This window comes from Acanthochromis polyacanthus, chromosome 18 (assembly GCF_021347895.1).
Source record: "Acanthochromis polyacanthus isolate Apoly-LR-REF ecotype Palm Island chromosome 18, KAUST_Apoly_ChrSc, whole genome shotgun sequence".
Taxonomy (NCBI): Eukaryota; Metazoa; Chordata; class Actinopteri; family Pomacentridae; genus Acanthochromis; species Acanthochromis polyacanthus.
This window is the reverse complement of record NC_067130.1, coordinates 21,949,331-21,964,620: the sequence shown is the minus strand read 5'-3', so window position 1 is coordinate 21,964,620 and position 15,290 is coordinate 21,949,331. Positions and strand designations below refer to the sequence as shown.

At 40.8% G+C, this 15,290-nt stretch overlaps 1 protein-coding gene across 2 annotated transcripts in view; it reads left to right on the top strand.

The window, feature by feature from the left end:
* rph3aa (rabphilin 3A homolog (mouse), a) overlaps positions 1-15,273 on the top strand; it is a 91,626-nt gene extending 76,353 nt beyond the window's left edge. For both annotated transcript variants that reach the window (XM_051938764.1, XM_051938763.1), the window contains exons 14-16: positions 210-291; positions 400-496; positions 8,619-15,273. In XM_051938764.1, coding sequence (XP_051794724.1) covers positions 210-291; positions 400-496; positions 8,619-8,752 — 313 coding nt within the window. In that variant the 3' untranslated portion in view covers positions 8,753-15,273. The remainder of the gene's footprint in view (positions 1-209; positions 292-399; positions 497-8,618) is intronic.
* Positions 15,274-15,290: the final 17 nt, after the last annotated feature.

Below are 15,290 nucleotides of genomic sequence, written 5' to 3'. Positions count from 1 at the left end.
CTCTCAGCATCTTGTTCACAGGTGACAGGAAAATGAAGCCTTGAAATGAACAGGCCGATCACAGTGACAGCAGTAATGCAGCCGTTGTACGAGACACTCATGCTTTTGTCCTTCTTAAAAGATGCCGAATTTGACCTTTTCAAGCTTATTTGTAGATTTTTCAAATCCAGCACATATATTTTAATTACTTCTGCTTTCTTGTGTTGTAGATATCTGAAGCCAGACATGGGAAAGAAAGCTAAAAACAAGACACAGATAAAAAAAAAGACCCTCAACCCAGAGTTTAATGAGGTCAGTCCTTTCTAAATGGTTGTATTCTTCAATCATCTGCTCACCCAGATTTCATTCTAGGCTTTTGTAATAAACTTTTTCATTTCTTATTTCATCACTGTGTTTCAGGAGTTCAGTTATGAAATAAAGCATGCTGAGCTCGCCAAGAAAACCCTTGACATCTCAGTTTGGGACTATGACATGGGGAAATCCAATGATTTCATTGGTAAGTATTGATATTGGCTTGAAGTCACATTTCTTCATCCCAATTCTATTCAATGCATTTTATATTTAGCTGTTCTCCTGGGAAAAGTCTAAGACATGAGATGCTTGTCTTTGAAATATCTGAGCAACGATTGGTTGGATTATCTTGAAACCCGTCTCAGACATCCATGGTTTCCCAATGACCTCACTGACCTCACATCGATGTTTCCTAATTGGATTGGTGTAAAATTTTGCACATTCGAGGTTGGAAGCTGACATGTTCTGATGTGATTCCAGAGCCAAGTTAAAGTTGATTTTAGTAGTTTTCAGTGAAATGTTTGGAAAACTATTGGCTAAATTGTTCTGAAATTTGATCCAGACATAACATTTCTCTCAGGATGAGCTGTATTAATTTTAGCAATCCAAAATATTTGCAGAACTTTATCCAGTACCTACAGAACTGTACTTTGTATTTAGTACAAATTAGCAAATAGTAGCATGTCAACACACAAAGATGGCTGAGGAGTATACATAACATCAACATAGTCACATTGGCATTTTGCTTAATGTGACCTCACACTAATATATGACTGGGTCATTCCAGAATTGGAGGACAATTTAGGCATCCTAACCTTTGAAAAATCGACCCTTTATTTTATCATTTTCCGTCATGTATTTAAGAAAACCAGGTAGTAAGCCATCAAATAATATGATTCGTCCAGCTCAAGCATGAAAGTTACACTTTTTATGAAATGTTTTATTTGATGTGCACCATGCATAGTGCAATCCTGTTATGAATACTCAGGAACCTGAAAAAAATATAATTTTTTCAAAAATGTTTAATAAATCCTTTACCATTAAGTAAAGAAGGCCACATTCACATTGGATAATCATTTAATTTCAGTTAAGACTTGACCTCTATTAATTTAAACAAATTTTGAACTCCGGCATGCCCAACTTTTCAATATTTGCATGTTTTTTTGTTTGTTTTTTGTATTAAATTGCAAATATTTGCTCAAATCCATTACATTTCTGTAGAAATTAATTAAAACATTTTAAAATGTCTGTTGTAAATAATCTTAACATGAACATTAAAGAGTTGAGTTCATGTTCAGTTGATAATCTCATCCAGGTGGTTATTGCAACATTGACATACTTTTACTACCTGGTGGTAATAAAAGAAACAAATACTGTAGTAATTTATATTCCAGAAAACATAGTAATACATTTAAATAAGACAAGTAAATTATGCTAAATTATACAGACACATTTCATTTTACTATAGATAATTGGTTGTCCCTTATGAGTTGTCTGAAGGAAATGCAACCCTGTTACTCTAATTACAGTAACAGGGTTGCAAGTAACAGGGTTGCAAATCAATGCTAATGTTAGCTTTTTTTCAGGAATAGATGCTAGCTGAGGAATATAACGTTACTGTTAGCATCAAGGACAGACTTAGTTATATTAATAAAGAAAGAAAACTTTTAATTAATTATTTCTTATTATGATAATATGAGTAACAGGGTTGCATTGGTTAGAGTGACACACTCAGTGCAGGCTTAAAAGATTGGCAAAATATGAAAGATAGAAGAGGGAACTTACCTTTGGTCTGCCCATAGTGTCAGTATATGACTTGATGATGTCACTTCCTCTGTGTCAGGTGACTCAATGTTTTTCTTCTTCTGCCATTCTAAATAGGTTTTGGTAACAGGGTTGCGCGCATGTTGTGGGACACAACTTCAATGCATCATTACTATTATTTAAAATATGTTGATGATGAAATTAATTGTTTTAACGATTACAAGAGACACATATCAACAATATCATACAAAAAAGGGTATTTAAAGGTTTTTTTTAATGGTTATATTTGATGTGGAAGTTTGTCATCAAGAAGGTGGGACAAAAGAAAAATATCATTTTGGGGGTGCTTGAGATCTATTTGGTATTTTGAACAACATTTTGGAACACATTTTCCTACAACTATATTTACATTTAGTCTCAGAACAAGTATAATTTACACAACAAGTGCATGAGTTAGTGTTTTGTGCTTAGATTATTTGAAATTTTAGGGGTTGGACAGCAAATGTCTTCCAATTCTGGAATGTCCCGACTACAGACTCTTAGTATTGTACATTAATAGCTATGCTAACTACTTGGCTATCGACAGAGCAAAGTTGCTCTGTCGGCAACATCATAGGCTACATCTTTGTTACCCTAAGTCCTTAGAGCTTAGACTGGGGGTTCAGGCATATGGGTTCTGTAAAGTGTCATGAGACAATTTGACCTGTAATTGGCGCTATATGAGTAAAATTGAATTGAATTGAATTGGATTGAATTAATGCGGGGCTGCACAGCGGAGTAATGGTTAGCACTTTCGCCTTGCAGCAAGAAGATCCCCGGTTCAAATCCGGGCTTGGGATCTTTCTGCATGGAGTTTGCATGTTCTCCTTGTGCATACATGGGTTTTCTCCGGGCACTCCGGCTTCCTCCCACAGTCCAAAAATATGCTGAGGTTAATTGATGACTCTAAATTGCCTGTAGGTGTGAATGTGAGTGTGCTTGTGTATCTGTATATGTAGCCCTGCGACAGACTGGCAATCTGTCCAGGGTGTCTCCTGCCTTCCCCCGAGTCAGCTGGGATAGGCTCCAGCACCCCCCGCGACCCTACTGAGGATAAAGCGGTGTATAGAGAATGGATGGATGGATGAATTAATGCGGTGGAGTTTTTATGACGATCAGTGTTGGTTGGTTTGTCTATTAGCAGCATTACTGAAAAATGGACCAGTGGATTTGGTATTAGTGTAGTCGCAAGGGGACACAAGCCAATGTCTTATTGTGCCAGTCCCAAGCCCGGATAAATACAGAGGGTTGTGTCAGGAAGGACATCCAATGTAAAACTTTGGCCAAATCATACATGCGAATCAAATGTATGACTTCCATACCGGATTGGTCAAGGCCTGGGTTAACAACGACCGCCATCGGTGCTGTCGACCTACAGGGTGCCGGTGGAAAATGGACGACTGTTGGTCGAAGAAGGAGGGGAGGAAGGTGTGTTCGTAGGAAGAGAGAGAAGAGGAACACCAAGAGTCTGGGACTGAGAGTAGGGACTTTAAATGTTGGAATTATGACAGGAAAAGGTAGAGAGCTGGTTGACATGATGCAGAGGAGGAAGGTGGACATAGTGTGTGTCTAGGAGACCAGGTGGAAAGGTAGTAAAGCTAGAAGTCTAGGAGCAGGGTTCAAGTTGTTCTATCATGGTGTAGATAGGAAGAGAAATGGAGTAGGAGTTATCTTGAAGAAGGAGTTTGTTAGGAATGTCCTGGAGGTAAAAAGAGTGTCAGATCGAGTGATGAGCCTGAAGCTAGAAATCGAAGGTGTGATGTTCAATGCTGTTAGTGGGTATGCTCCACTGGTAGGATGTGAGCTGGAGGAGAAGGAAAAATTCTGGTTGGACCTTGATGAAGTGATGCAGAGCATCCCTAGAAGTGAGAGAGTTGTCATTGGTGCAGACTTCAATGGACATGTTGGTGCAGGAAACAGAGGTGATGAGTAGGTCATGGTCAGGTTTGGTATCCAGGAGAGGAACGCAGAAGGACAGATGGTGGTTGACTTTGCAAAAAGGATGGAAATGGCTGTAGTGAATACTTTCTTCCAGAAGAGGCAGGAACATAGGGTGACCTATAAGAGTGGAGGTAGGAGCACACAGGTAGACTACATCTTGTGTAGACAGTGTAATCTGAAGGAGATCAGTGACTGCAAAGTAGTGGTAGGTGAGAGTGTAGCCAGACAGCATTAGATGGTGGTGTGTAGGATGACCCTGGTGGTGAAGAAGATGAAGAGGGCAAAGGCAGAGCAGAGGACCAAATGGTGGAAGCTGAAAAAGGAAGCGTGTTGTATGACTTTCAGGAAAGAGTTGAAACAGGCTTTGGATGGTCAGGAGGGGCTTCCAGATGACTGGACAACTACCCCAGATAGCAAACTATGGGTGAATCAATGTTGAATCTATGTTGAGACCTAACGTCGAAATTATATAGAAAGCGCAAGGTTGATAAAATGTTGAGTCAATGTTTGCTTACATAGATTACATGTTTGCAAACATAGATTCAACATTAATTAAACATTGACCTGTCAAACATTTTAATTAAACCAAAATACAATGTAGATTCAATGATATCTTTTAAACACAAACTTCAATGTTGACAAAATGTTGTTGAATCAACGTTGATCCAACCATCAATCTTCAACCGTAACCACAATTCAACCTTCTTAACCCTAATTCAACATTGATTTAACATCTTTTGCTATCTGGGTAAAGTGTGATTTATGGTTGAAAAGCAAACGTTGACTCAACATTTTATCAACCTTGCGCTTTCTGTATAATTTCGACGTTAGGTCTCAACATAGATTCAACATTGATTCACCCATAGTTTGCTATCTGGGACAGCAAATGCGATCAGGGAGACAGGTCGGAGAGTACTTGGTGTGTCATCTGGAAGGAAAGGAGATAAGGAGACTTGGTGGTGGAATGAGGAGGTGCAGGAGTGGATCCAGAGAAAGAGGATAGCTAAGAAGAAGTGGGACACTGAGAGGACTGAAGAGAGTAGACAGGAGTACAGGGAGGTGCAGCGTAAGGTGAAAGTAGAGGTGGCAAAGGCCAAACAAGGGGCTTATGATGACTTGTATGCTTGGTTGGACTGTAAGGAGGGAGAGACTGACCTGTACAGGTTGGCAAGGCAGAGAGACAGAGATGGGAAGGACGTGCAGCAGGTTAGGGTGATAAAGGATAAGGATGGAAGTGTGTTGACAGGTGCCAATAGTGTGATGGGAAGATGGAAAGAGTACTTTGAAGAGTTGATGAATGAGGAAAATGAGAGAGAACGAAGAGTAGAAGAGGTGACTGTTGTGGACCAGGAAGTAGCAAAGATTAGTAAGGATGAAGTGAGGAGGGCATTGAAGAGGATGAAGAGTGGAAAGGCACTTGGTCCTGATGACATACCTGTGGAGGTATGGAAGTGGCTCGGAGAGGTAGCAGTAGAGTTTCTGACTAGGTTGTTCAACAGGATCTTAGATAGTGAGAAGATGCCTGAGGAATGGAGGAGAAGTATGCTGGTGCCCATCTTTAAGAACAAGGGAGATGTGCCGAGTTGTGGCAACTACAGAGGAATAAAGCTGATGAGCCACACGATGAAGCTATGGGAAAGAGTAGTTGAAGCTAGACTAAGGGCAGAGGTGAACATCTGTGAGCAGCAGTATGGTTTCATGCCAAGAAAGAGTACAACAGATGCAATATTTGATTTGAGGATGTTGATAGAGAAGTACAGAGAAGGTCAGAAGGAGCTGCATTGTGTCTTTGTAGATCTGGAGAAAGCTTATGACAGGGTGCCCAGAGAGGAACTGTGGTTTTGTATGAGGAAGTCTGGAGTGGCAGAGAAATATGTTAGAGTGGTGCAGGACATGTATGAGGACTGTAAGACAGTGGTGAGGTGTGCTGTAGGTGTGACAGAGGAGTTCAAGGTGGAGGTGGAACTACATCAGGGATCAGCTCTGAGCCCCTTCTTGTTTGCTATGGTGATGAACAGGATGACAGACGAGGTAAGACAGGAGTCTCCATGGACTATGATGTTTGCAGATGACATTGTGATCTGTAGTGAGAGCAGGGAACAGGTGGAGGAGAAGCTAGAGGCGTGGAGGTTTGCCCTGGAAAGGAGAGGAATGAAGGTTAGCCGCAGCAAGACTGAGTATCTGTGTGTGAATGAGAGGGACCCAAGTGGAAGAGTGAGGTTACAGGGAGAAGAGATCAAGAAGGTGGAGGATTTTAAGTACTTAGGGTCAACAGTCCAGAGCAATGGAGAGTGTGGAAAAGAGGTGAAGAAGCATGTACAGGCAGGCTGGAACGGCTGGAGAAAAGTGTCAGGTGTGATGTGAGATAGAAGAGTTTCAGCTAAAATGAAAGGTTTACAAAACTGTGGTGAGACCAGCCTTGTTGTTTGACCTGGAGACAGTGTCCCTGAGGAAAAGACAGGAGGCAGAGGTGGAGGTAGCAGAACTGAAGATGCTGAGGTTCTCTTTGGGAGTGACCAGGATGGATAGGATCAGGAATGAGTACATCAGAGGGACAGCACATTGTTAGAGGCTTTGGAGATAACGTCAGAGAGGCCAGACTGAGATGGTTCGGACATGTTCAGAGGAGAGAGAGTTAATATATTGGTAGAAGGATGCTGAGTTTCCCACTGCCAGGCAGGAGGCCTAGAGGAAGACCAAAGAGGAGGTTTATGGATGTGGTTAGGGAGAACATGAAGGTAGTTGGTGTGAGAGAAGTGGATGCAGAAGACAGGGTTAGATGGAGGCAATTGATTCGCTGTGGTGACCCCTGGGAAAAGCCGAAAGGAAAAGAAGAAGGACCAATGAATTTGGATGAAATTTTCAGGAAAGGTCAGAAATGGCACAAGGAGCAAATTATTACATTTTGGCAGTGATGCAGCTTATATCTGTATATCTCTTATATCTCCATGAATTTGTTAAAGATTTCTGTATCACTGCAAGATAGCAGCATGGTGTCATTGTAACTATGACAAGTGAACACTACATCATCTGCCTGCCAATGATCACATGGTTGTGATCCTACTCCAAATCGATCATTGCGGACCACAAATTTTTTAAAAATGTCCTCCGCTAGAAATCATACAACGACTGAGCAGCCTTGGAGGAATACTGTGTTCTCTTAGTGCTTTGGTCCAGACAAAAACATGTCCACAATTATTGAATGATGGACATAAAAATTGGGAACAAATGTTCCTGTCAGGAAAAACTGGGGATTTCCTGACTTTTTAACCTGTTCCATCAGTCTTCTGTTTATGAATAAATATATGCATGACTAATGACATTCCCATCAGCCTTAGCTATACGCTGTACTTTGTTTTTTGAAGAGGTTTGCATGGTGACAGGCATCATGGCTAATTCATAAGCATATCTGAATTGTCATTGTGAGTACGTTGACATCTGGCATTTATTAAAAGCAGTGAAGCACCTAAATACAGTTTCACAGAGTATGATGAGCAAAGGTTTAGTCACGGCCAATTCATGGTTCCTGATGGTCATTATAACACAAATGTGGTCGTCTTCAGATGTCTGCAAAGCTCAGAAAGGTCTGATTTCTCTTTTCCACTATGGTAATTCCAGGTCTGGTTTCGAGCAACAAGTCCTCCAACTCATACGACCACACAGGTCGTATGTAACGTGCACCAGAATACAACCCATGAGAGCGTATTTACGTTAGTGCCCCTACGGGGAAAAGGAACGCATTACGGGATTTAATTCGCGAAACGGCTATTCCTTCGTGAAACGGCTTTTTCCTCACTTTCGCAACACGGGTTTAGGGTTATGGTTAGGATTATGGTTATGGTTATGGTTAGGGTTAGGGTTAGGGATAGTGTTAGGTAAAAGTTTGTTCATGGTGACGTTTCACCTGCGACACCGGAGTGTCAATATTTACTCAACCACTAGAGGTCGCTTAACGTCAAAACGTAACACTCGGTCGTAATACGGGCGTGTACAGACGACCTCTGTGGTTGTTTTTTGTTTGAGGACAGGCTCGTTTAGAGTCTGTGTCTCGAACAAGTTTTTTGTGTTCTGACGGCAATCAAAAAAACATTCCTCTCCAAAAAAGCGCTCTTAGCCAGGAAAAATGATTGTACTGGTCTGAATCAGCTGCTTACATCAGGAGATGGGTCAGGCCAGTATCTCTTGTCGTCTTGCCTCTGCTCCGTATAAACACAGCTTGCAATTCACCTGAAAACTCTATATTTTTGTCATTGGATGGTTGGTTGCACCTCAGTCAGTCTTCTCAGTTGAGCTGGATGAGAGACAAAGTCTTTTATTTTTCTGGTTTTTCCAGAAAAAAATCTGGTTCAGGGAAATAATTTATTTTGGGGGATTTTTATTGAATTATACATGTTCAATAAATAGATTTTGATGAAATAGCATGATTTTAAACCGAGATTTGGTTTTAGTCTCCTGACAGAGCCACACATCACAGGTAACTAGTTTAAGGCTGCTGGAAAGTGTGCAACATTAGTGCCTTTAGATAGAAGTGCCTTTAGATAGAAGAGTGTAGCTGTTAAAATGCTTTCCTTCTCTGATTTCAGGGGGATGTCAGTTAGGCATCCAGGCCAAAGGAGAGTGTTTAAAGCATTGGTACGAATGCCTCAAGAACAAAGACAAGAAGATTGAGCGCTGGCATGTTCTGCTAAATGACAACACTGTCCAGTTTGAAGACTGAAACCTCTCCGGCTGTTAACTGTATTTTCTTTCCATCTTGTTCTCCCTGTAGAATATTGTCTTCCAGTGAGTAGGCTGATGTTTCCTCCCTGCTTTTATGTAGTGCCATGTGAGAACTACGTTTCCAGCAGTTTACAGGTGACCAACGTGGATGTCGACCTCTGGGCTTTTTGTTTAAAAAAAAACAACACACCAAACAAAAGAGGAAAGCTAATCATATCACAAACTGTGTCATATCAGATATAACCCACACCAGTGCTGCGGTTATAATTCAACTTTGCAATTATCATGTTTTATGGAGTACATAAAACCCTTGTTATCATGAACTCGGTTGTTATGACCTGTGCTCAGACCCAACAGCGGGAATTCAATAATTCTGTCTCTGACCTCTTTCCTCCATATTGATCTGTGTTTCTATCCAATCAGATCACGTGTTATCAGCTCATCTTCCACGCTGTTCATGCATCTCCAAGTTCAAGTGCAAGTTTATTTATGTAGCATCTTATCAGACAAAGGCTCTCCGCAGAGCTTTACAGGCAAAGATAAGAACAATATACATGTAAAATAAATGTGCACACAAGTTTAAAACAACATTTATAGAATTAATAAAAGTGTCATAATAATTAAAAACAGCAAAAAGCGCAGTCTTTAATTTAGTTTCAAAAATAGCTCTTAGTGAAGTACTTTTACTTAAGTGCTGTGCATAAGCACAATTTTGTGTTACTTATACTTTACTTAAGTACAGTATTTCTGCTGTTCTCCTACTTCATATTTTCTTACCACTCTGTTTCAGAGGCAAATATTTCACTTTTCACCTGCAAATTTAGCTTAATATTACACAATCTAATCAATTGTGATGTAATGTTTTAGATTAAGATAAAACTTTATTGATCAATGAGGGGAAATTCTCTGACAACCCAGCAGATAAGAGAATCACCTTTACAAGCTCCAACATCACCGTTATTAACTTAATGACGCGTCAATAATCATAAAAAAATATATCAGATACATCATGCCAATCGCCTGATGAGTACTTCTACTTCAGAGATTTATTTTGTTTATTTAAAACCTTGGAAACGACAAAGAGGGACAACCCTAATTTTCAGCAGTACCTGAACACATACAAGAAATGCAGACACACTTAAAATTAAATAGCAATAAGAGTAAAATACAAACTTTAGCAATGCTAAAAAACATAGTTTGTATTTGCATGCTAATTAAGAGAAGTAAGTAAAATTTAAATGCAGTACTTTTGCTTGTAACTGAATAGTTCTACTCTGAGGTATTTTCTGAGAGGCTGATTATGAGGGAATGTTTGCATTTTTCTTGTTACTATGGCTTGAATTTTTAATCTGCTGGTTGTATTGACCTATTGCCTGGAAAATCCAGACTGACTTTATTTATGTATTAATATAAATACAAATAAAGGCAGTCTGGCATTGTGATGATAGGAGACGATTTCAAAAAGGAGGGGCTAACGAATGCAGCTTGAACGAGAAAGAACCAATCAGCGTAACACGGATGTGACGCACAAACAAATCGACCTGGAAGTCCATATAGTCCAAACAACAATGGCATGCAGCCGAGAAAGCGTCGCGGTGAATAATTACTGCCATTTTTGTCACAAAAATCTGCGAATACATGAGGTACTCTCAAGTACAACACTTATTTTTGAAAAGGCTACGCAACAAAAGACTCCTTCCGAACGATTAGCGGTGTTAGGAATAACTTTAAATCGGAGCCAAACCAAGTCGGTGCGTATGTGTAAAAGTTGCTTAAATTTACTCACACGTTTGGAACGGGATTTTCTTCTGTACAAACAATGGCAAGAAGCCGAAAGTAACGAGCCATCCACTGCCTCCTCATCATCAGAAACGTCAAGTGAAAAGAGGCAACGACTAACGCCATCCAAAACGCCAAGAGACCACAAAAAGATTCGCTTTGGCCCCCCTCCTCCTCCTCCGGCATCATCTTCGAGGCGCTGAAGATGATGCAGCATTAACTCCCGCCTCCCGTGCTATGATTGGTCGTACCAAACTGTACCGGGAGGGAAACGCGATTCAATTCGCCCAATGCCAAACTGACTCTCCTGTATCTCCTAACATGGAGATAGGAGATTACATGGAGATTCAGTTTGGATTTTCCAAGCTAATTGATCTATTTTGCATGTAATAATGCGCGAATAATGTCTATTAGTAAAAACCCATATTTCCAGTGCAATAATTTATTTATATCCAAAGCCTACCAAACTGGTTTTATCACTTGATCAAATCAATCATAGTTTTGTTTACATATCTCAAGTCATGCATTAAATACAACTACAAGTGTTGAGCCTAAAGAGTTCAATTAAAGATTAATATAATGATAATCAGTAAAGATTAATATTCAATATAAAAGAAGCTTTTTAAATAAAGAAAAAAGAATCTGGAATGTTGTGTTTTAGTTTTAATTTTGTTCATTTGATTTAAATTATATTAGTGTTAGGAAATGGGGTGTAATGTTACAAAAAAGTGAGAAACAAGAAATACAAAACCTATAACTCCTTTAGAAAAATATTAAACACTGGTTTACTGAACCAGCTTTGGCCATGTTTTACTTAAAGAAGTCTATCTATACTGCTACAAGAGGTTGCGCCCAGAATCCATATAATATTCTCTCCAATAAGAACATAAAAATCAAGTAAGTTGCAACATTTACAAAATTAAATTGTCCTGTACTTGTAACTGTGCAACACAAACTACTTTCTCAAATAAAAAAATAGATATGATCATATAATATGCAATATACATAACAAAAAGTGCCGCATTTACAAAATGAACTACTTGAATTGGGTCATTTCTGTCAGGTAACTCTCTCAGCAGCAGACAGCAGATATTGGATATGCTCTGGACAAGTGTGTTTGTTAGAAAGAGCTGCTGTGACTGGCTGGCTGAAATGTGGACAAGAGGGAACATAATAATGGGACTAGATTCCTTTCAGCATGTGTTATCAACCTGTTTTAGTGTGGTCTTATGGGCCACTGCTATGGTAATATAGTGTTTGTTATCATTTTTGTTATCACTTTGGCCTGATCTGAGTTGTTAGCAAGAGGCTACTTAAATACCAGAGAGAGTCGGGTTTGTCCTGCACTTACATTCTTTTTTGCATCACTGGTGTTCACGTTTAGGTGATGGTGTCTAAAAAGAGCGAGCAAGTTCAACGAACAACCAGCCACATACTCAGATGAACAATGCCTGCATTCAGCTTTCATCTGACCCTCCTGCATTTGTCCATCATCACTGTACAGTAGGTAACTAGTGTTCCCAAACACAATACTTCTATGATGGTTGGGGCTCTTTCAAGTGCTGGTTGGTTTGTGGTTGCCTTGACTACAAAGTTTCAAATTGATTTCCACACACACAAAGAATTATGTAGGTGTTAACAAAGATATACAAAATGTTCATAAAGAGACACCACATGGCTACAACAATATGCAGAATGACAAAAGTCAAATATCATGTGTAGCCCATTTTGAGCAGCAGCTGCATTAATCGTGTACACATACATGCCAAACCAAAGGTCTAGTGCTAAAAAGCCATCCATCCATCCATCCATCCATCCATCCATCCACCATCCATCCATCCATTCTTCCATTGACTTCGGCTTTTCCGGGGCCGGGTCACGGAGGCAGCGGGCGAAGCAGGTCGTTCCAGACATCCCTCCCCCCAGCAATGCTTTCCAGCTCTTCCTGGGGGATGCCGAAGCGTTCCCAGGCCAGATGAGATATATAATCCCTCCAGCATGTTCTGGGTCTGTCCTGGGGTCTCATCCCAAGCGGACGTGTTCGGAAAACCTCCAGAGGAAGTCTCCCTGGAGCCATCCGAATTAGATGGCCAAACCACCTCCACTGGCTCCTTTCAACGTGAAGGAGCAGCAACTCTACTCCGAGTTTACTCTGAATGTCTGAGCTCCTCACCCTATCTCTAAGGCTGAGCCCAGCCACTGTACGGAGGGAGCGCATTTCAGCTGCGTGTATCCACGATCTTGTTCTTTCGGTCACTACCCAGAGCTCATGACCATAGGTGAGGGTTGAAGCATAGTTGGACTGGTAAATTGAGAGCTTCTCCTTATGGCTCAGCTCCCTCTTCACCACAACAGTCCGATACAATGCCTGCATTACTGCTGACGCTGCACCAATCTGCCTGTCCTTCTCACGCTCCATTTTCCCAACACTCATGAACAAGATCCCGAGATACTTGAACTCCTTCGCTTGGGGAAGCAACTCCCCCCCAACCCAGAGGGAGCAATCCACCGGTTTCCAGCAGAGAACCATGGCCTCAGACTTGGAGGTGCTGATCCGCATCCCCGCCACATCACACTTGGCTGCAAACTGCTCCAGTGCGCGCCTTCTCCAGATCTACAAAACACATGTAGACTGGCAGGTCGAACTCCCATGACCTCCTCAGCAGCTCCGCAAGAGTAAAGAGCTGGTCCACTGTTCCACGACCAGGACGGAATTCACATTGCTCCTAATGAATCCGAGGTTCAACAATCGGTTGGAGCCTCCCTTCCAGCACCCTAGAGTAAACTTTCCCGGGGAGGCTCAGAAGTGTGATACCCCTGTAGTTGGAGCACACTCTCCGGTCCCCCTTTTTGAAAGTGGGGACCACCACTCCAGTCTGCCACTCCCCAGGTACCGTACCCAATGCCCATGGAACATTGTAGAGACGTGTCAACCAAGACAGTCCAACAATGTCCAGAGCCTTCAGCATCTCAGGGCGGATCTCGTCCATACCTGGCGCCTTACCATCAAGGAGCTTCTTAACTACCTTGGTGACCTCTGCCACAGATATGAACGAAGATACCCCCAAGTCTTCAGGCTCTGCCTCGCCCACAGAGGATGTGTTGTGCTAAAAAGCTTTGATACAAATATGCTTACACTCCTAGTTAGAAAAAAACCCAAGTTGTGGGTGTGTGTGTGTAGCTCTCTACCACGCTTCACTCTAGGCTGTGTGAGGTGAAGAGATAGGAGATCATGGCCACCTCTTAGCTCCACCGATGGCTTTAGCTTGGAAACCAGACTTTCGAAACACTGAAGAAACCACAACCAGACACCAAAGAGATGTAGTGGGTACATATCTTAAAACCATGTCGGACAGACATAAATAGGAGAAAATTTAAAAAAAAATCTAAAGCGATATTTAAACAGGTGTAATATGTGCTGTCTTTGTGGTCATGGTTAGTATAAATAGACATGCATACAAAAAAACACAATATGCTGCAATGTTCACATTGGGCTAGCTTTGTCACACAACTCGTGAGAATGATCTGTCCACACATATGTTGAAGCTAAACCGAAGAGGGTTTTTTTTTGTCAAAAATGAGACTCTTATTTTTCCCTGCTTCACAACCATGGTAACAGATGCTGCACAGCTAATCTGCTCCGAAGGAGATTCTGATTGGCTGTTAGAAGCGCCACCCTTTGACCAGTTTGTAATATCATCATATCTGCAAACCTGTTTAGCAGTACATTAGTATTGCCACAGACCAAGGACGTGAAGTTGCAACACTCAAACTGTGTTGTCATGGTATCCCTAATGTATTCAGTTGGTGATGCAGGAATGGTGTCCAGGACAAACATGTTGCTCCACTGATTCATATTTTGTTAAGAGTTTACTTATTTGTTATTTGAAACAAAAATGAATTTTGAGAATTTCATATGTTCAGACCTACAAATTAAACAAACAAACAAACAAACAAAAATATTTCCCCCTGAAAACCATAACTCCCACAGTCACAAGATATGGTGAAGACACAGACTAAGTTGTTCCCAGCTGATCCAAGTGATTGAAGGGCTCCAGCAGAGGCCATTTTGTTTTAATGATCTTAGTCTTTGGTTGACCTTTCACTGCCTTTTTGAGTTTGTTGTGTGACAGTATGGCAAGCCAAAGTAAACAAAGCCAAAATTTGAAGATCATCTTTAAGCTGTCAGCTCTTAGACTCATGGTAAACACTGAGCACCGGCCCTTCTTCTTTACTGCCAAAACATTAGTTACATTTTTGTCACTGTGCATAATTATTGTGCATTTTGTTAAATATTAAATGGTATAATGAAAATATGTGGGGGAAAAAAAACATTTTGTTCTTGTGGTGAAATGCATTTCTGATGCAGATAACACCTTCTCCTGTGCATGTATGAGCTCTCTGTCAATCTAAAAGGAAAAAGGTCAAAAATGCTTCTGCATGACATTTTATTGTGATATTATCATGGGAATAAATCTAATTATACAGTGGAATTTGTTCCACAAACCTACTGTTCCTCCATAGATCTCCACTGGGTTCTGTAAAGTGTCTTGAGACAATTTGAATTGTAATTGGCGCTAGATAAATTATATAGAATTGAACTGAATTTATTGGATTGACATGCTTTAATGCCAGGTTCAGTGTCTTCAGGCACATGTTTCTCTCTGTACTCTGTATTGATGCATGTCTGAACTCATATTGTAGCATACATGTGGCTAAATAAAGACACGATGGCACTTCCGTGGTGTTTCTTTTGT